At 41.7% G+C, this 20,415-nt stretch overlaps 1 protein-coding gene across 1 annotated transcript in view; it reads right to left on the reverse strand.

Moving 5' to 3' along the window:
* The window catches only part of ELP2 (elongator acetyltransferase complex subunit 2), an 81,267-nt gene that overhangs the window by 9,722 nt on the left and 51,130 nt on the right, over positions 1-20,415 (reverse strand). The window contains exons 13-16 of the mRNA XM_075921530.1: positions 15,442-15,630; positions 12,175-12,244; positions 9,497-9,592; positions 9,304-9,361 (exon numbers count right to left, since the gene is read on the reverse strand). Of these exons, the coding sequence (XP_075777645.1) occupies positions 9,304-9,361; positions 9,497-9,592; positions 12,175-12,244; positions 15,442-15,630 (413 nt within the window). The remainder of the gene's footprint in view (positions 1-9,303; positions 9,362-9,496; positions 9,593-12,174; positions 12,245-15,441; positions 15,631-20,415) is intronic.

Below are 20,415 nucleotides of genomic sequence, written 5' to 3' on the forward strand. Positions count from 1 at the left end.
ACGGGCATTTTCTTTCCTTAAAGCTGTTCAAACTTTGAGCACCGGGTTCCTTCAGTGGCATTTTTTATGAAATGTGTATAACCTGACTTTAAAGTAGGTATTAGGACAAAACTGCTACTGAAGGAGAGACTGGTTAGCTTTTCTAGAATGATCATAATAAGTAATCATTAAGTCTGCAAATGTATATGGCAAGCAGGTGCACCCACTAACTCTGGGAAGCTGAAGATGCAATCTAATTTTGAAAAGCCAGGGAAACCCCACTATACACAGTCTTGGCTAGAGCAGTGTTTCTTAAACTTTTTAAGACCGAGGAACACCAAACAATAACTTTTTTTTTTTTAATGAGGAACACCAAGGATTTTTTGTTGAGGGAAAAAAAGGTGAGGGGAGGCCAGGAGACGGACCGGGGAACAGTTATTGAAAAAAGGTCACCTGCCCCTTTAAGGGCGGCCATTTTGACCTCTTGTTCTCCGCAGCACACCTCCGACTGTCACGAGCTAGAGGGATTCAACTGAGAATGGTGGCAAATAAGGGTGGCTATACTGAGTATGGCATTTTTGCATCACTCCATGATGTCATCTTGTGCTCCAAAATCTAAGCTTTAATTAAAAAACAAACAAACAAACAAACCTGTAAATCTGAACCACATGTAACATCTGTGTTAGTAGTGAGGCTGAAATAAACTCTAGGTGTGAGCTGCCTTAGTGATCTATTCCCATTGTTCTTAGTGAATTCTCTCAGGAGTAGAAATAGGGTTGCCAGGTGTCCGGTATTGACCTGTACAGTCCAGTATTTCCGCCTCCTGTCTGGTAAAAAAAAAAATTCAGAAAATACCGGACACCTAAACTATCCGGTATGTTCTGTTCTGTTTTTTTTAACCGGCCAGGAGGCGAAAATACCGGACACATGGCAACCCTAGTGTCCGGGCTCTGCCCTCCTGCAGCCCCCCGCCCTTGGACTCCATGCTTACCTGGTTCTGGAGGGAAGCTAAGTTCTGGCTTGAACAAGAACAGAAAATGACCGCCAGCAAAAAGCCTAAAGACCAAGAGAAGCAATGCCTTCCCTGGTCTTAGTGCTCAACCTCTCCCCTGTTCCTATCCCTATTCTACTATTCTAACTCTGCACTCACTCTGAAAGGGGCCATGCTGTTGTTTTATTTAATTTTTTTTGCTCAACAACTTTGGTCTCCCCCCCCTTCCCCCCCCCCCCAACAGAATTTTTCCCCCTTTGTTTTTTTGGGGGGGAGGGGAGGCGTTCAGTATTTTTGGTTCAACCATCTGGCAACCCTAAGTATAAAAGCAAGTGTAAACATTTTAAGGCTCCTTTACATTACCAGAGTGGTGTAAATGAGCCTTATTGAAAAGGACAATAAAGCCTTATAAATGCTTATGGTACTTTAGTGATTAGAACTGGTCTAATTTTTGGACTGAAAAAAATTCCTATCAAAATATTGTCTATGAACTGTATGCTACTGACTTGGAGAGGGTCAGTAGTCCATATAAATTGTTGCGTTTGAGTTCCCAGCCCTCGCTTGCTCTGCAGTTGCCTATGATGCAACACTGCACACATGGCTGCATAAATTTGTTGACTAATAACAAAAAGTGAAGGGTCAATATTAGCTACATTACTAGTGGACAGAGGGGTCTTGGTAATTTCCTCCAATGCTCCCTAATTCCATTTTCCATCCAAGTACTCCAATTTTATATAAATCACTAAAATAGCTGAAACCAGCATGATTATATTGTGTTATTTTAGGAAATTAATTATGCAGAATTTTAAAATAGTATGTGCATTATTTTTGGCACAGAATTCCCCAGGAGAAGACCATATTACATGAGGTGATCTTAACAGTCCATAAGTTATGGAAAGTGGGACAAATGATAATAATGGCACATGCCAAGAAAGATTTAATAGACAAAAATTATCTACAAGGTTTAAATGATGGCACCCTGACCAGATTTAAAGTATCAGAATGTAGGTTTTCTTGCTCAGACCTGGGAATTAGAACAGCAGTTATTGCAAGCATATGCAACTGGGAAATATATATTGAAGAAGGAAGGGGGAGTGATCATTTCTCTTTACTTTTCAAGGACAACGTAAGGTTAAAGATAATGGAAAATTACCAACCTAGAATTTTAAGAAAGCTAACTGGGGGCTAGTCACAAGTAAATTGTGAATGATCACTGTGGGTGCTTTTACACAGCACAACTATTTCGAAATAACAATGCGAGCATCCACACAGCAATTCTATTATTTCGAAATGATTTCGAAATAACGGACGGCTTATTTCAAAATCTATAAAACTCATTCCACGAGGTATAATGCTTATTCCAAAACAGCTATTTCAGAATAGCATTAGTGTGGCTGCTCTACTGCTGCTATGTTGAAATAGCTCCTTCCAGGGCCATTCAAAGAAATTACTCCCCAGTGCCTCCTGGGGCTCTAAATCAAGGTAGCACATCCACATTAGGGAAGCCTGCCTCAGAGTAATTTTGAGACTTCCCTGTAGTGTAGACGTGCTATTTTGAAATAAGCGATCACAGAAAAAAAATTCTGAAATACCGTATTTTCCGGCGTATAGGGCGACTGGGCGTATAAGACGACCCCCTATCTTTTTAATTAAAAGATAGGGTTTCATCTTATACCCCAGCGCCCGTCCGCCTCCTTTGCTCCCGGTGTCCCTGGTCTGCTGGAGATGGTCCCCAGCAGACCAGAGGCACCGGGAGCAAAGCCGCCAGGAGCGCCTGGGCTTCCCCCCCCCCCCCCGCCGGAGCCCCTCCGCGGCTTTGAAAGCCTCGGGGGAGGCCGGCGGCGGGGCATCCCAGGCGCGCATGGGCTGCCCCCCCTCCGGAGCCCCTCCGCGCCGCCGTGGAGGGGCTCCGGAGGGGGGGCAGCCCATGCGCGCCTGGGATGCCCCGCCGCCGGCTTCCCCCGAGGCTTTCAAAGCGGCGGAGGGGCTCCGGCGGGGGGGCAGCCCATGCGCGCCTGGGATGCCCCCCCGCCGGCTTCCCCCGAGGCTTTCAAAGCCGCGGAGGGGCTCCGGCGGGGGGGCAGCCCATGCGCGCCTGGGATGCCCCGCCACCGGCTTCCCCCGAGGCTTTCAAAGCCACGGAGGGGCTCCGGCGGCGGGGCATCCGGCGTACAAGACAACCCCCGATTTTTGGGGGATGTTTTTTAACTTCAGAGGTCGTCTTGTACGCCGGAATATACGGTAGTTCATTTTGAAATAAGTGTGCTGTGTAGACGTACCCTGTGAGAGTGACACAGAATTCCAATGACAATGTAATAAGGAGGATAACAACAGCGGCTACTGTAGTCATAGCCAAGATATTAAAATATCCCACAAGTAAAAACTCACTTCCATTATTGAATAAGATGTGCAAATGTCAGTTAAAGAAGTTTATAAGAAACCAAAATTTACAATGAATAGTGACAATCTAATGAAGTAAGGCAACTCAATACCATAAAACACTGTAACAAAATCAAAGACAATTGGAGGAATATCGTGGGAAGTTAAATAAAGCTATCAAAGCATCAGAAATAAACCAGAAAAATATATATATATGAATGAATGAATGAATGAATGAATGAATGAATGAATGAATGAATTTCAGAAAAAGAGAAGTTACATCCCAGGTATTATTGAAACTGACAAAATAGTTAGAAGTTCTAATTATGAGAAAGCAGAGGTTTTAAGAGAAACTTCAAGGGTGAACAATAATGAAAACTAAAATGCAGTATGTCACCAGATTAAAAGAATTCATTGAAGATCTATAATGTAGTTGGGAAAACCATGAAGTTACTTTACTGAATGAAAGTCTTTGTACTGTGTAGGAACTACAGAAAACTATTGATATAAGCAAAACTATTTATCCAGGTAAAGATAAAACATGCAATGTAGCCAAGTGCAGGGAGATAAAGTCTATGGGTCAGTCTTAAAGGCACTAAATAGTGGAGATATCTGGAAGGCACTAGACTGGAGCAAGCACCTGTGGCTAAAGCAACACAGGGTCTAGGAATTATTTATTGAACTTTTGTTTGTTCAACTTTATAACCCCAAAAGGGGTGAGAACTAAATGGTGACCAGAGCAAGTTACCAGAAGAAAGAGGATCATGGAGGAAGCAACAAGTGGGCACCCAATGTAGTGAGAATTATATTCCCCTACCTAGAAGCAAGATAACAAACTAGCGATGAGTGGACAAACCCTCTTATGGTTGGGCTTGCTTTGTGGAAAGAAGGAATTTGGAAGCATAAAATTATCAACAATTTAATCCCCACCTGATATAACAAAAAACTCTCTCAAACCTCATTATGAGGAAAAAACAGTTGACTACATTATAGCTCACTGAATTTAAGGAAGACTAAGGAGCTACATTTTTAGCAGAATACTCACACAATTCATTCCACCCTGGCACTGTGTATTGAACAAAACTTTTGTGTAAAATTGTGTCTCTTTCAAAGTTTGCAGTCAATCACACCAACGAAATTATTTTACGTACTGTTGAAGTGAGCAAACTTTCAAATATATTATATAGAATATACATTTACACATTTCTGATAACATTTTAGTGTCAATCACAAAAGTAAATGCCTTAAGAATACAAAGGTTCAGTATGTAAATAAAACTGCTGCATACTAATTCAACAGAGATTTTTCCAAAAGTATTAGCATAAATTTTATAATGCTTAATTTCACATTTTGTCGCATTCTTTATATGGCAGTTAGGTTATGCAAACACTTCAGTGGATTTTTTATAGTAACATTATCTAATCAATTCAATATTTATCGAAATTAAACATTTTTTCCAAATTTTGGTGATGGAGTTAAAGCTTGAATATTAGGCACAGAAATCTAGGTGCTAAGCAAGCTATTTTTAGCAAACCAGTTCCTAACACTGTTTTCCAGCTGCTACAACCACATGCCATCTACATTATGTGATTTCATGTTGCTTCTTTTAAGATTAATGCTATGCAATAAAATTGAAAGCCAAGAATATTTTACATCCACTGCCTATCAAAAAAATTCAGTAACTTTAAAAATAGAGGGAAATCAATTAGATTAAATAAGCCACCCACAACCCCTGCTAAATGCAATATAGTTATGATTTTAAGTGATGTGGATCACAAATATGTCAAGGTTGTATTACTGCATAGGAATCCAGAATGATGGATATACTGAAATGCAGCTAGCCTTCTCCCCCACACTTTTAACTGGTTATTTCTGAGGCAGGGGAAAAAAATTAATGGTCAATCTTCAGCTTTAACTTTTTAAAACAAGAAAAAAAAATGCTTTCCTGTTGGACACCCAAAGTCTCAATACAAATGGAACTCAAGGACTTTTTAATGTGAATTATGGGTCATTCATAGAATGGAAAAGTAAGGGTAGGAAAATCACTGGCACTATAATGGGATCCCCCCTTTTGTTGGAACCCTTCAATCACCTTGAAAGAGAACCTTGAGTGGGTCTGCCCTATAGAAATGTAGTCACTAGAGCTGGACCTGACCAACCCAGAATATTCCAACTTGCTGAGGTGTCATTACAGGTGGTTTTGGAACAAACTGAACAACAAGTCCCCGGGACCAAGTGGCATTCACCCAAGAATTCTGAAATAATTCAAATGTGAAATTGCAGAGCTACTAACTGTGGTTTGTAACTTATTCTTTAAATCATCTTCTGTATTTAATGATTGGAAGATAGCTAAACTGACACCGATTTTCAAAAAAGGCTCTAGAGGTAATCCTGGCAATTACAGTCCGGTAAGTCTAATGTCAGTATTGGGCAAATTGGTTGAAACTATAGTGAAGAACAAAATTGTCTCTCACAGATGAAAAATGGTCATATACAGATTAATATAATTTGTTGGGTGAAAATCAACATAGTTTCTGTAAAGAGAAAACATGAATTACTAATCTACTATAATTTTTTGAGGGGGTCAACAAGCATGTGGACAAGGGGGATCTAGTAGACACTGTGTACTTAGATTTCTAGAAAGCTTCTGACATGGTTCTACACCAAAGGCTCTTAAGCAAAGTAAGCTGTCATGGGATAAGAGGGAAGGTCTTCTCATGGACTGGTAACTGGTTAAAAGATAGGAAACAAAGGATAGGAATAAATGATCAGTTTTCAGAATCGAGAGAGGTAATACAGGGGTCTCTATTGGGACCAAATCTATTCAACATATTCATAAATAATGCAGAGATGGGGTGAATAGCAAGATGGCAAAATTTGCAGATAATACTAAACTTCCCAATACAATGAAGTCCAAAGCAGACTGTGAAGAGCTTCAAAAGAACTTCACAAAACTTGTTGACTGGGCCACAAAATGGCAGATATATTTTAATGTTGATACATGCGAAGTAATGCATGTTGGAAAACATAATCTGAACTATACATATAAAATAATGGGGACTAAATTACCGTATTTTCCGGCGTATAAGGCGACTGGGCGTATAAGACCACCCCCTAATTTTTTAGTTAAAAGATAGGGTTTCGTCTTATACCCCAGCGCCCCTCCGCCTCCTTTGCTCCCGGTGTCCCTGGTCTGCTGGAGACGGTCCCCAGCAGACCAGAGGCACCAGGAGCAAAGCCGCAGCAGCGGCGGGGTCCCGCCGCCGCTGCGGCTTTGCTCCCGGTGCCTCTAGTCTGCTGGGGACCGTCTCCAGCAGACCAGGGACACCGGGAGCAAAGCCTCTGAGGATGCCCCGGCAGCAGGACAGCCGCGGCACGCCTGGGCTGCCCCGCCGCCGGCTTCCCCCGAGGCTTTGCAAAGCCACGGAGGGGCTCCGGCGGCGGGGCAGCTCCGGCGCGCCTGGGATGCCCCGCCGCCTCCTTCCCCCGAGGCTTTGCAAAGCCGCATACCCGGCGTATAAGACGACCCCCGATTTTGGGGGGATGTTTTTTTAACATCAAAAGTCGTCTTATACGCCGGAAAATACGGTAGCTATTACCACTCAAGAGAGAGATCTGGGAGTCACTGTGAATAGTTCTCTAAAAACATCCAGTCAATATGCTGGAGCAGTCAAAAAAGCAGTAATTTAGAAAGGGATAGAGAGTAAGACAGAGACTATCTTATTGCCTCTGTATAAATCCATGATACACCCTCATCTTGAGTACTGCATGCAGATGTGGTCACCTCATCTCCAAAAAGATATCCTGACACTGAAAAAGTTCAGAAAAAGGCAACAAAACTTTTAGGGGTATGAAATGGCCACCATATGAAGAGAGATTAATAAACCTGGGACTTTTCATCTTAGAAAAGAGGAAACGAAGGGGGATATGATAGAGGTCTATAAAATCAAGACAGGTGTGGCGGAAGTAAATAAGGAATAGCTATTTACTTGTTCCCCATAACACAAGAACTAGAGGGTCATGAATTAACAGGCAGCAGGTTTAAAATAGGGAAGTGACAATTCAAATGCTTAAATGGTTAACCTATGAGCCTGGGCTCACTGGTTAACCTTCATGGCTACACACAAGCTCTCCCCCTCTTTCCAGCGCTACTGCTTCTGACACAGAGGCAACAATGTGGGGAAGGAGAGATGGCAGCTCCACAAGAGCTGGCATACGTGGGTGGCCGACTTAAAAGCTGGCTCCCCAGGTGCACCAGCTCCTGCAGAGCTGCCCCCCCCCAGACACGTGTACATATATATATCTATATATATAAAAATAAAATTGCTAAAAATGTTACCAGTTGGTGTTTACAAAACAAAATACTTTATACTTTTTAACATTCCTAGTTTAAATCAACAACAAAGAGTACTACTTCACACAACTCACAGTCAACCTATGGAACACCTTGCCAGAGGATGCTATGAAAAATTCAAAAAGAACTAGATGAATTAATGGAAGATAGGTCCATCACTGGCTATTAGCCAACATGGGTAAGAATGGTGTCCCTAGCCTCTGTCAGAAGCTGGAAAGGGGTGAAAGGGGAGGGATCACTTGATGGTTACCTGTTCTGTTCATTCCCTCTGGACACCTGGCATTGGCCACTGTTGGAAGATAGGGTACTGGGCTAGATGGGCCTTTTGTCTGACCACATATGGCCATTCTTATGTCCTTATGTCATAATCTATATCTATAATGTGTAATGTAAGGTATGATATACAAAGTGGTAACACAATGTTCCTGAAAATCACTGAGTGATGTATACATGCAGGCTGTGTTCAAAGAATGATGTGATGGAATTATGAATAGGAATCCTAGTTGTTTTTACAGATACAGATTAACACAGCTACCTCTCTGAAACTGGACTGTGTTTGGTTGTGTTATTGTTAAGACTTGCTCCATTACAATGTTAACTTTGATCAGAATGAAGCTCAATAGAGTTCTGTGGTCCCACTGGATTCACCCATCCCCCTAGGAACTGGGTGTTTTAAGCCAGTGACATCTTTTTCAATCACTTCATGAAAATTCCAAACACCATTAATGCCAAGAAAACATTGTTTTTATATATCTTAGGAACAATGAATTCCAACATACTCTTTATTTCTATTTATTGTGTGCATTACTTTTGCCTGAACAGCACTAGCTGACATGACTACATTATGTGAACACATTTTTGTTATTTACATTTATTGTAAATGCTATGTTCTTTATTACCATATAATCTTGGAGAAATAAAGCTTCAATGGATCATAAAGATCTGTGTTTGGGTAAGTGCACTTATGGTTGGAAATAGTGTAAGGGTTTTCTATAGGCTCAGAACACTGCTTTTGACTATTATTAATAGTCTGACTGCAGATATAAACCCGTTAGTCTTAATGAGTCTTATCAATCTTGAATGGGATGCAGGTCACAATGTTTTTTAAATAGGAGGGTTCAAAAGTGCTACATGAAGCTGATAATAAGCTATGCTTGACTATTATGCTACAGACACACCATCTTGTGAGATACAGAAATAACTTATTTAAAAATATATCAGTTCCTATTAATCCAATGTCAACCTGTATACTGACCCATGTTAAAAAGCTTTGTATAACGTACATACTGAACATGCACAATGTGGAAACAACTAGCAAATGAATGAATAAAAGCACAGGAAATTAAGAACATAAGAACACTAGAGGGGCTGTGCCTGTTGCTCACTTTGCTTGCCAAGCTCCCTCTCTCTGGTAGCTTTCGCAGCCAGAGAGCGTGAGAGCATGATGACATCATTCTGTCGCCTGGCAGGAAAAACTTTTGTATATATAGAGAGAGATAACAAACATGGGTAATAACGTGTAAGGTTACATAAATCAGTTACAAGAGTTTCTATGATATTTTGTAACATTTCTATATTTGTATATAACAAAATAACTTACAGTTTTTGAACTTCAGGCCATAAGGTATTCTGCAATAAATGATCTTCTGTGGGAGGTTCTACAAAACATATGTATACATTTTATTTACATTTAGTATAGTGTTCTTCTTTACCAATTAATGTCTCTCTTCAAAAGAGTAACAACCAAAATTATTTGTTATAATTCATATAAAATACCCTTTTATGTTGCATACCTGTAAGAATGAGGGGTTGAAAATAAATCTGACGATACTGATTGGAAACGCTATTAAATATTCCTTCCTTATCAGCTGGCTGAGTTGTCATATCTCCTGTTCAAAATAAATATTTAATTCAGCCAGAGAGAAAATATCTGACCTGAAAATTTGGTTACATATAAGTAAAGAGATCCTATTAGCATTAAGACAGAAATTATCTAGATGAAGATGTATCTATTTCCAGTAATATTCTAAAATGGAAATTAGTTTAAGTAGCTAATGTTCATCTAGGAAAATTGGGGAGGGGGAACCTTTGTCAATTAAATATATAGTATGAAATGGCAATATGTCTTACTTGATGACTTTCTTTCTGGGACTGATCTCTCCTTGGATTATAGACATTTGGTCTGAGGCAGTTCAGACAAGGGATGTGAATGTTTAATTGGTTAACCAGTTAGCCTCACCCATTAACCAATTAAATGGGATTTTACATCCTTAGTTCAGACTCATCCACAAACAGGAGTTGGCCATGTGCTTCTCCCCGTGTACCAGGAGAGTATTTTCAAAGATGTGTGGAAACACTAAGGCTAAGATTTTAAAAACAGATGCCTAAAGTTAGCCTTGCAAATCTATATTTAAGCTCCTAATTAAAGAGTTAATTTTCTAAGTTGACAAACTCTGCATTTCCCATGAACTTACATATAAGCTGTTGGGTGCTCAGCACTCAAATACAGTCAGTGCCTAAAGCTAAAACAAATTAAAATGTATCTGTTAATCTGACCCTAGAGAGAACATTGAAAAGATACAAAAGAATGTATTAGGTAGGGGAAACTCAGAGAGACAGTCTCAGAAATGGTATTATCAAATAATACATTTTCAATTCCGGATGATGATTTCTCCTCCAGAAAAGATACCTGGCATACAGAAAGCATTAAGAAATCACACATAAGCAGGGAGGAAAAATGAAACAGAAGAGAAAGGTTCTCCCTTCCCCATAGTCACCATCTCTTATCTATTTTCAGACACTCTTGGGCACCTTCATGGTGCAAGATGCTTCTGCAGAGTAATAAAAATCAAGCCTAGAGTGATTTACCAAATTGTTGATAGTGTTAATGGATGACTAGTTGGCATTCTTACAGATTTTTTTTCTGTACTAGCTGGTTCCCTTTCTACCTATCCTACTTTGGAATGTGTTGAGTGGGCGCTGAACTTTTCTGTAATTAGTTTATTCGCTTGTAAAAATACTTCAATGGACAGAATACTTTTTGGCTCCTCTCAGGCCCAGACATGTAAGGTGAAAAAGAACATATAAAGAGCTTTTCCTGAACTGATCAGGTCCACAAATATATAGTGTATATTTTAATTGTTTTTAAAAATCATCATAATCATGTGCTCCACTTGTTTTCATTTGCTAAAGCTTTGGGATATGTGAAAAAGTATTAATCTCAGTTATGAATTATTTTGTTCTACGAACTACTTTGCCTGCATGTCTCATACAATCAGAGATTTAGAGAGAACTTTTGCTAAAGTGATTGTGACCAAGAAACAAGTTTTAAGAACAGATTCCAACGAGAAAAGTTAGGTCTAACTATTCAGTTGAAGCCTTAATAATATCTGTAATGGATGTTGGTTAAGCTTGTAAAGGATGAATGATTTTTAGCTCAGGTGTGGAATGTGAGGACCGGCAGTATTAGGCCCAATTCTAGGCTGTTTTATGAGAAATCCAGAAGAGCTGGAATATCTAGATTCTTTGGACTAATAATTTTACATTGAAATCCCTAGAATGTTGTCTAAGCTCTTGTGTAGGCTCAGAGGTTACAAAGCCAGTGTGAGTTAAAAGTTTTACTGTAACGTACCATCCTATCTGATTTAATATGAGTTGCTCAAAAGCCAACCTGTCAGATTCAGTAAACCTGGATTAGTACATAGGAGCACACACTGTCAGAGACCTCTTTAGACCACTAGAGAGAGAACAAAATCCTGTGAGAACTCCACTAGGTTGAGATATTATAGCAGTCTTGACCATCTGGAAGTGAAAAGACGACCACTTCCTTTCTAAATCTTTTTAACCCCGATTCCCTGGGGAGATACCTAGACCCTTTGTGAGCTACTTAATCTGTCTTGAAAAACCCCTGATCAAGGGTTTCATGTTAGTGTTATATGACAGACTGGATATTATTAAACTTGGAGGTGGCCTAACTTGGTTGTCAGCTAGAAAATATCTTGGTTATCATCTAGAAAATGTCTATTTTGTGTTTTATACGCGGATAGCTTTTTTTCTCCTTTTTTATGTGTTGAAGTTAAGTGCCACCTTTAGCTAGATCACTCTTATGGAGAACAGGTGAGTCTCTTGCTCTGAGAGGCCCTGTTTCTTTGTCTAAGCCATCCTATATCAGCCCTTTCATTTACATACGTCAGTATTAAAAATTCCTAAGCCTGTCTCTGATGGCAAAGAAAGGAGAAGTTATTGTTGTCACTTCTAAACTTCAGAAGATCATTCAAATAGGGTGTGGGTACCAATAAAAAAGCCTACCTACCCAGGTAAATGCTCAACACTAACAACAGTTCCAGGTGATCTTAAATGTTCATCAGTTGTATGGCAGCAGACTTAGTCATGTCATTAAACAAACTCTTTTAAGATAAATATTGATGTAAATTAATATGGAAGTGCCTTCACTATTCCACAACAGTCTTACCCTGAAAGATAGCTTTATTGGACAAACCCAAAGCAGGTACAGCTGCACCTTCTGGAAGTTCAATAGTTTCCTGGTTTAAAAAAAAAAAGTTAACATATTATGAACAATTTTTCATGCAGAAATTAGTATACTTCATGGGTACTATAAAATCAAGGGCCAGATTTCACCAGAGGGAAGTAAAGATGTGTCACATTGTAGAAGAAATCTCTGAATCATCCAGAATTCCTCAGGGAAGTATACGCTTGAGCAGCTGCTCTGCCAGATTTTGAAAGCCTTTGCATGTGTCAGCCCCTCCTCTCAAACTACATATGGTGAACTTTGATGTGAAGCATACATCTTTAATCATTTCAGCACAGGTATTCCATAGTAACTTATCTTATTCCAGTATACACATTCTTAGAATCATAGAGTCCTAAGGCTGGAAGAGACCTCAGGAGGTCATCAAGTCCAGCCCCCTGCCCAAAAAGCAGGACCAACCCCAACTAAATCATCCCAGCCAGGACTTTGTCAAGCTAAGACTTAAAATCCTCTAGGGATAGAGATTCTACCACCTCCTTAGGTAACCCATCCCAGTGATTCACCTCTCTTCTAGTGAAATAATTTTTCCTAATATCCAACTTAGACCTCCCTCACTATAACTTGAGACCATTGCTCCTTGTTCTGTCATCTGTCACTTCTGAGAACAGCCTGTCTTCATCCTATTTGGAACCTCCCTTCAGGAAGTTGAAGGCTGCTATCAAATCCCCCCTTACTCTTCTCTTCTGCAGACTAAATAAGCCCAAATCCCTCAGCCTCTCTTCGTAGGTCAAGTGCTCCAGCCCCCTAACCATTTTGGTTGCCCTCCAAGGGACCCTCTCCAATGTGTCCAAATCCTTTCTGAAGTGGGGGGCCCAGAACTGGATGCAGTATTCTAGATGTGGCTTCACCAATGCAGAATAAAGGGGAATAATCACTTCTCTAGATCTTCTGGCAATGCTCCTCCTAATGCACCCTAATATGCTACTGGCCTTCTTGGCTACAAGGGCACACTGTTGACTCATATACAGCTCTACATCCACTGTAATCCTCAGGTCCTTTTCTGCTGAACTGCTACCTAGCCAGTCAGTCCCCAGCCTGTAACAATGCTTGGGATTCTTCCGTCCCAAGTACTTGTCTTTGTTCAACCTCGTCAATTTTCTTTTGGCCCAATCCTCTTATCTGTCTAGGTCATTCTAGACCCTAACCTTGCCCTTCAACGTATCTACCTCTCCCTCTATCTTAGTGTCATCCACAAACTTGCTGAGGTTGCAATCCATCCCCTCATTCAGGTCATTAATGAAGATATTGAGTAAAACTGGCCCTAGAATCAATCCTTGGGATTGCTTTTATAAAGTGAATACTGAACTTAAACAACGCCGTTTCCAGGAAGACAAGATCTGGAAACTGGGAGTTTTGAGATTTGTGTAGAAGGAAAGATTTTTCTGGGCGATAGGAGATAAGAGTACATGACTGGGATTTTCAAGTAGGCTTCTGGTGCCTAAGGGGCAGCTTTGCTTTAGGCACATGGCAGGATAGGAAGAGAGAAGATCCTGCTAGATGACTGGCAGTTTGCAGCAGCTATATGTCAAATAAAGGGAAGTCCTGGAAGAAAGCAAAAGAAAGGAAAAGGAAATCAGGTTGGGGAACTTTTCACGGATGAGGAGGCAGAGTGTGGGAGGCAGAGACGAAGGAGATCAGTACCTGCTCGTTCATATATGAATACGCTACAACTCTATGTACATTCACCAAATCAAAAATATTTCCAGGACTGGATTAAGATTTAAAACCAATACCTTAGCTGATTAAAAATATTTAATTACATCATAAAGCGACATCAGAAACCCAGAATACAAATGACAGTCCCTAAAGTCTTGTTTAAAGGGGGTTATTTTAGTATAAAGCATGAATTTAAAGCAATACAACTGTTCTGGGAATAACCTCATGTGGACACACTTATTTTGGTAACAGTATCTCAAGTCACAAGGCTGATATTTAAGCTAAATTTAAAAAAGCCAGTTTTATATCAGAATAAGTGTGCCCAAACAGGGTGTTATTCTGATAAAACTATACATAGAAAGATAACTATGTACAATACAACTGGTGAAACTTTCCTGTGCAGACAAGACCTGTAACAAGTTCTGGAGTACTGTAGGTCACAAAGTACAGGCAGTCCCCGAGTTACGCTGAATCTGGACGCCAGTTCCGACTTACATACAGATTCAACTTAAGAACAAACCTACAATCCCTATCTTGTACGTAACCCGGGGATTGCCTGTACAAAGGGATAACTGTGTAATCAAACAGAGCATCTGTCTACATCATACAGGTCAGTATGTTATTTTGTATTCTGTTGTTAACATGATTTACAGAGTTAAAGACAAATAATGAAAAATAATATGAGTAACCATGGGAGAAGATTTTTTTTTTTGCTGATATTTAACATATGGCATTCTGAAATGTTCAGACACTATCAGATTGCTTCAGCCACAGCAGAGAGAGTTCACGAGTCTGCAGTGCAGAGAATATGTTAGGGAACGGCAAGGCAGCCAGTGCTCGGTGTGCAAATAGAGAGCAAGAAAGACTGAACCTGAGAAAGACAAAGTCTATTAAAACAAAGCAAGTTATAGCAAGAGGGGGAAAAAAGGGATCTTAAAATGAACAGAAAGCTAGTGAAGTTGTTTTAGGAAAAAGATACTGTAGTCAAGTCTCTCTCTGTGGATAAAAAGCAAAGCTGGAATATAAAAACCTCAGTTTGACAGTTTGAAGACAGTTTGAAGAGACAGCAAGGAAAGAGACAATGATGAGAAAGTATATAACATTTATATAGAGTATCTAATGCAGTATCTTATGGGAGTCTGAATTGTTTCAAAATATACCATTAAAGAACAACTACCTCACAACAGTAACTACCTCTATAAAATTATATTATGCCAATACACTCTTAAGGACTAATCACAAGATTTGTTTTGAATTGTTTGTTAAGAGTAGCTTACATTTGCTAATCTTTACTACAAAGCCACATACTTTAAAACCCTAAGCAACTTTCTTTCTATCTAGCCAATTTCATAAAAACAAGAGATAAAGTAAAGTACACACACACCTGACTACACAGAATGCAAAGAAAAATATCTAAGAGCTGTGGTTTCAGGATTTTTTATTATTTTGACATTTTATGAATAAAAGTTATGCAGTAGTGATAATTCTTTCCCTCGTCCCCCAAAAGAGCCACTTGTTTGTTTAAATACTTACATTGGAACACAGTTTCTCCACTGAAATACCACTGATGTTACTGAAGTTTTCCACAAAATTTTTGGGGGCAGTAAACACTCGAAGCACTTTTTCATCAGCTCCAGAAACAAACTGAAATCGGCCGGTCATTGCTAGACAATGCAAGTCATATCCATGGACTTGAGGCCTTGCAATTTCATGCCAAGTTACCTAAGTAAAAAGCAACCATAGTAAAATGACCAGTGTTTAAATTCAGTAACAGATTAATCAATCATCTTCAAACTAAGGTTCCTTAAATATCGCATTAAAGTTAAGTTAATCTTCTGCTGACATTCTTTAAAATAAAAAAAAAAAACACTATCAACTCACCATGCCATGACTAAAATACTTCAACTGAAGAATAGCAATCTTAACAACTCTCCCAACAATTAACTAGAGGGGATAAAAATCAATGATTTAAAAAAAAAATTAAAAATCAGTTTAAATTGGATTTTTTGATAAAATGCTATTTTGAGGAAAAAACCTCCCTAAAGATTGTTTTAATTAAGAACAGCGAGTAGTCCTGTGGCACTTTAGAGAATAACAAAAACATATATAGTATCAATTGTCTTTTTTGTAGTGGGTCTACAGCAGTTCATGATGACCTCTTGTACAAATGCACAACATGCAGGTTCAAGACGAGTCAGCCCATCAGAAGCCACGCCTGGAGGTGGAGCGTCCATAGATTGGGATGATGTGTCTGCCTGTTCTGTTGCGTGAGCAGGGATGACACCAGCAGGAAGCGCCACAGAAGAGCTATGCTCATATGTAGTAGGTACAGATACCATGTTTGTCTATGCCAACTGGGGGCTATGAGAATGACCCTGGCCTTATCCGATTTGATTTTGAGAATTACCTGTTGGAGGAATGGAAACGGAGGGAATGCATAAAGCAGAAGTGTTTCCCATTTTATGCTGAACATGTCCCCTAGAGAGTGGTGGCCTATCCCGGGCCTGGAGAAATAATTGCGACATTGGATGTTTGACAGCCTGCAAACAAACACAAAGTGGGGAATCCCCACCTTTTGAATAGGGGAACCAGCACTGAAGGGTTGAGTCCCCACTTGTGATTCTGCAGAAAATGCCTGCTGAGTTGCCTGCCGGCACCTTTTCTTTGCCCAGCAGGTAGGCCGTGATTATGTGGATGTTTTGTGGGATGCACCACTCCCATAGGTAGACTGCTTCCCAGTACAGTGGATAGGATCGCCCTCCCCCCACCAGTTTATATAAAACGCTGTAGTGAGGTTGTCCGTGAGTATTTGCACTGTCCTGTTCTGAATTAAGGGGAGGAAGTGTGAGCAAGCGTTGCAGACTGCTCTGAGTTCCAGCAGGATGACGTGTTGCTTGGCCTCCCCCTGTGACCATTGTGTCTGAATGACATAGTGCTCTAGATGGGCTCCCTAGCCTATCAGGGAGGCATCCATGGTGGTTGTTACAGACAGCTGTGGGGGTTGGAAGGGCACTCCCTTGCAGACATTGTTGTTAATGGTCCACCAAGAGAGAGCAGTCTTTATTTTGGAGAGCATAGCAAGCTGTTTGTTGATATGGTGGACATGCGATCTGTATACCATGTGCAACCAGGCCTGTAGTGGTATCATACAGAGGCACACGTATGATACCACAAGCATGGCTGCTGCCATGTGTCCCAGAAGTAGAAAGCAGTGACATGCCATAATGTGTGGAATGTCCTGTGCTAACAATATGAGGTCCACGATTATGGTGAATCTTGTTTTGGTAGGGATACTATTGGGGGTAGGCAGTCCAGATGCCCCCCCTATGAATTCTAAGCTCTGGGTGGGAATGAACATGCATTTCTGTAGATTTATTTGGAGCCCTAACCTGTCAAATAGGGCTCTGGTGCCTGTTCTGTGTTGCATGCAGTAAGGCCCTTCAGTAGGCAGTCGTCTAGGTATGAGAAGATGGTAATCCCCATCTTTTGCAAGTATGCTGCCACCACTGCCAGGACCCTGAAAAAGACCCAGGAGGCTGTTGAGAGTCTGAATGGCACACTCAGTATTGGAAATGGAGGCCTCAGATGATGAATCGTAGGAAGTGCCTGTGCGCTGGGTATACAGAGATATGAAAATAGGCATCCTGGAGGTCGAGGGTAGAGAGCCAGGCTCCCCTTCTCCAAAGCAGGAATGACTCTGGCCAACGTTACCATTTTGAAATGTTGGGTTTGAATAAACTGATTGAGCTTGTGGAGGTCCAGAATAGGCCTCCATCTGTCCATCTTTTTGGCTGTGAGGAAATAATGGGAGTAGAATCCCTTGCCCCTGTGATCTGGGGGTACATGTGGGAGACAGCCCACTTTGTGTAGGAGCATGTCTTCGTAAGAAGGGTCCCTGAAGAGGAAAGGACAAGGGGGTAGGAGGGAGGGGTAACTGAAAATGGGATACAGTAATCCATTTGGATAATTTCCAGCACCCATTTGGTGGTGGTGAAGATGTGCCATACTGGACAGAGTGAGGCTAGTCTGTTGCCAGATATGGATAAGCTGGATTGCTGCCTTGGAGGAAATGGGGCTGACAGCTCCTCGACCAACATTTCAAAAGGCCTATTCTAGCACGGCTGGCGCTTGCTGTTATACTGCCTATGCTGTTGGTTAAAGGGTGTTGGTCTCTATCTTTGCGTAAATGACCTTTCCTGCTTTCTTCTTGTGATAGGAAAATGGATGATAATCGTGTTGAGCGTGGTTCGTTAGTCCCTGAAGGTATGAAGCAAGTCGTCAGTGGACTCAGTGAAGAGCTTAGTGCCCTCAAAGAACAAGGCCTCAACTGAGGACTGTACCTCTCTGGGGACTCCAGAGAGCTGCAGCCATGATGCCTGCCTCCTCCTCACTACTGTGGACATGATGGATCTAGCCATTATGTCAGCTGAATATAATGTGGCCTAGAGAGCTGTTCGTGAGATTAAAGTCCTCTCATTGATGTTTGATTAAAATGGCTTTCTTTTGTCTGGGAGGAATTCAATAAAACTTGTTAACTAGTCAAAAATGTTGTGGGTGTATTTTACCAGAAGTGCCATGAAATTGGAAATTCTGAGTTGCAGGCGGGCTGAAAAGTAGGATTTCCTGCCAAACAAGTCCAGTGTTTTCCAATCCCTGTCATAAGGGATTGTGTAGGGTGTATGATGTCTGCTCCATCACAATTTGTGGCAGTGTAAGTTGACTTGCTGGTGCTGGATGCTTAGCATGGAGCAGTGCCATTTGTCTCCTATGCGCCACTGGTGCCGACTGCTTTGGCGGTGCCGATGGTGCCATGGGTGGTGACCGTGGTCAATACCGACTGTATCCTTGCTGGTGCCGATGTAGAGGTGTCTTGAAGGAGGATCAAACCTTCTCCTTAGAGTCTCAGCCCCTGTCAGTGCCGGAATCACCAGCGGCTTGTTTTTCCAGCACCTTCGGCGCAGCCGGTGTCAGGGCAGCCTTCTTGTGTAGAGAGTTTTCTTGTGGGAGAGTTAGCCCCTGAGGAGGAATGGGATATTTTATTGGGCACCTGAGCCCTGTCAGAGTCTTTAGGCCTCGATCTCGTGGGAGTCACTCTCTCAGAAGCTGCATCAGGAGATGTTTGCCTACGCAGTTTAATGTGCTCTGAGCCCAAAGCAGGTTGGGCCATTTTCTCAAGAAGCATCATTTTCAATTGGAGCTTCCTGGCTTTCCTGGTCCTTGAAGTTAACTTCTTGCAACAGGGGCACTGGTCAGCAGAGTGCTCCTCACCCAAGTGGTGGACACATTGAGAATGTCCATACAAAATAGGAATGGACAACCTGCTGGTTATACACCTCTTAAAACCAGGCAAACCAGATATGTTCCAGGAAAAAAACAGTTGCTGGAAGACAGGAACCATGAAGCTAAACTAGCAGTAACTACTCTAGTTGCCCTAAGAAAATCATTTTTTTCCTTTTTCTTTTTTTAAAATTACAACTGTGAACTGTTAAAACCAAATAATAAACAAGAAAAACTGCTACTAATAACTAACACTAACAAATGCTTGTGGGCAATTGCTGGGCTCTGACCAAAGCCAATGGCGGTAGAGAAGGAACTGAGGGGATGGTTGGCTGCACATGCAGAACAGCTGTTTCAAAGTTGTGTGTCAGTAGCCTTGCGTGTACAGTCAACCATGGGCATTGCTACCTAAAATGTCCAATTAGAAGCGCAGCAGCGCTACGACACCAAGGCTACGTCTACATTGCACACTCTTGCACAAGGAGATTTGCAAATGAGGCACCATTTTTTGCAGGGGGCTTTTGTGCTAGAAGGAGCAGTCTATACTGCTCCTTCTTGCGCAAAACCCCCCCTCTTGCGCAAGGAGCCATTCTGCCTGAAAATAAGCAGCAGAATGACTCTTGCACAAAAGCCCCTGCACAAAAATGGAGGCTCATTAGGTATGCAAATGCAACACGGCGATATTCATCACCGTGCCTCATTTGCATATCTTATTGCGCAAGAATGTGCAATGTAGACGTAGCCCTAAGGTGAAGTACCCACAGGGACACTCCTTGAAGAAGAATGTACATTTTTACTGGAGAAAATTTCAGCTTAAACATTTGCCTCCCTTGAATGTGGCAGCCCACAGCATCATGGGGCCAGAGTCTCCAGCAGCCCATGTCAGGGGCTGGAGCTGGCACCCTGTTGCAGCCCCGAGGCAGCATGGCGCTTGGGTGAAGTCCCACTGAAGCCCCTTACAGCGTGCGGCTGGGCCTGGAGACCTGTGGCAGCCACCTGGGAGCATGGAGTGAGGCCGGAGCCCCGTGGCAAATGGGCCAGAGTCTTACTGTACAGGTTGGACCTCCGTGGTCCAACACCCTCACGACCTGACTGGTCCCGAATGGGAGATTTTGCCGGACCAGGGGATGTCATTTTTGGACCCCTGCCACTGACCCCCATGGCACATCCGCTGGCCTCCCAGCCAGCTACCCACCTCCTGCTGGCCCTGCTGACCCACTGGGCAGCCAT

Source organism: Pelodiscus sinensis, chromosome 2 (assembly GCF_049634645.1).
Source record: "Pelodiscus sinensis isolate JC-2024 chromosome 2, ASM4963464v1, whole genome shotgun sequence".
Classification (NCBI taxonomy): domain Eukaryota; kingdom Metazoa; phylum Chordata; order Testudines; family Trionychidae; genus Pelodiscus; species Pelodiscus sinensis.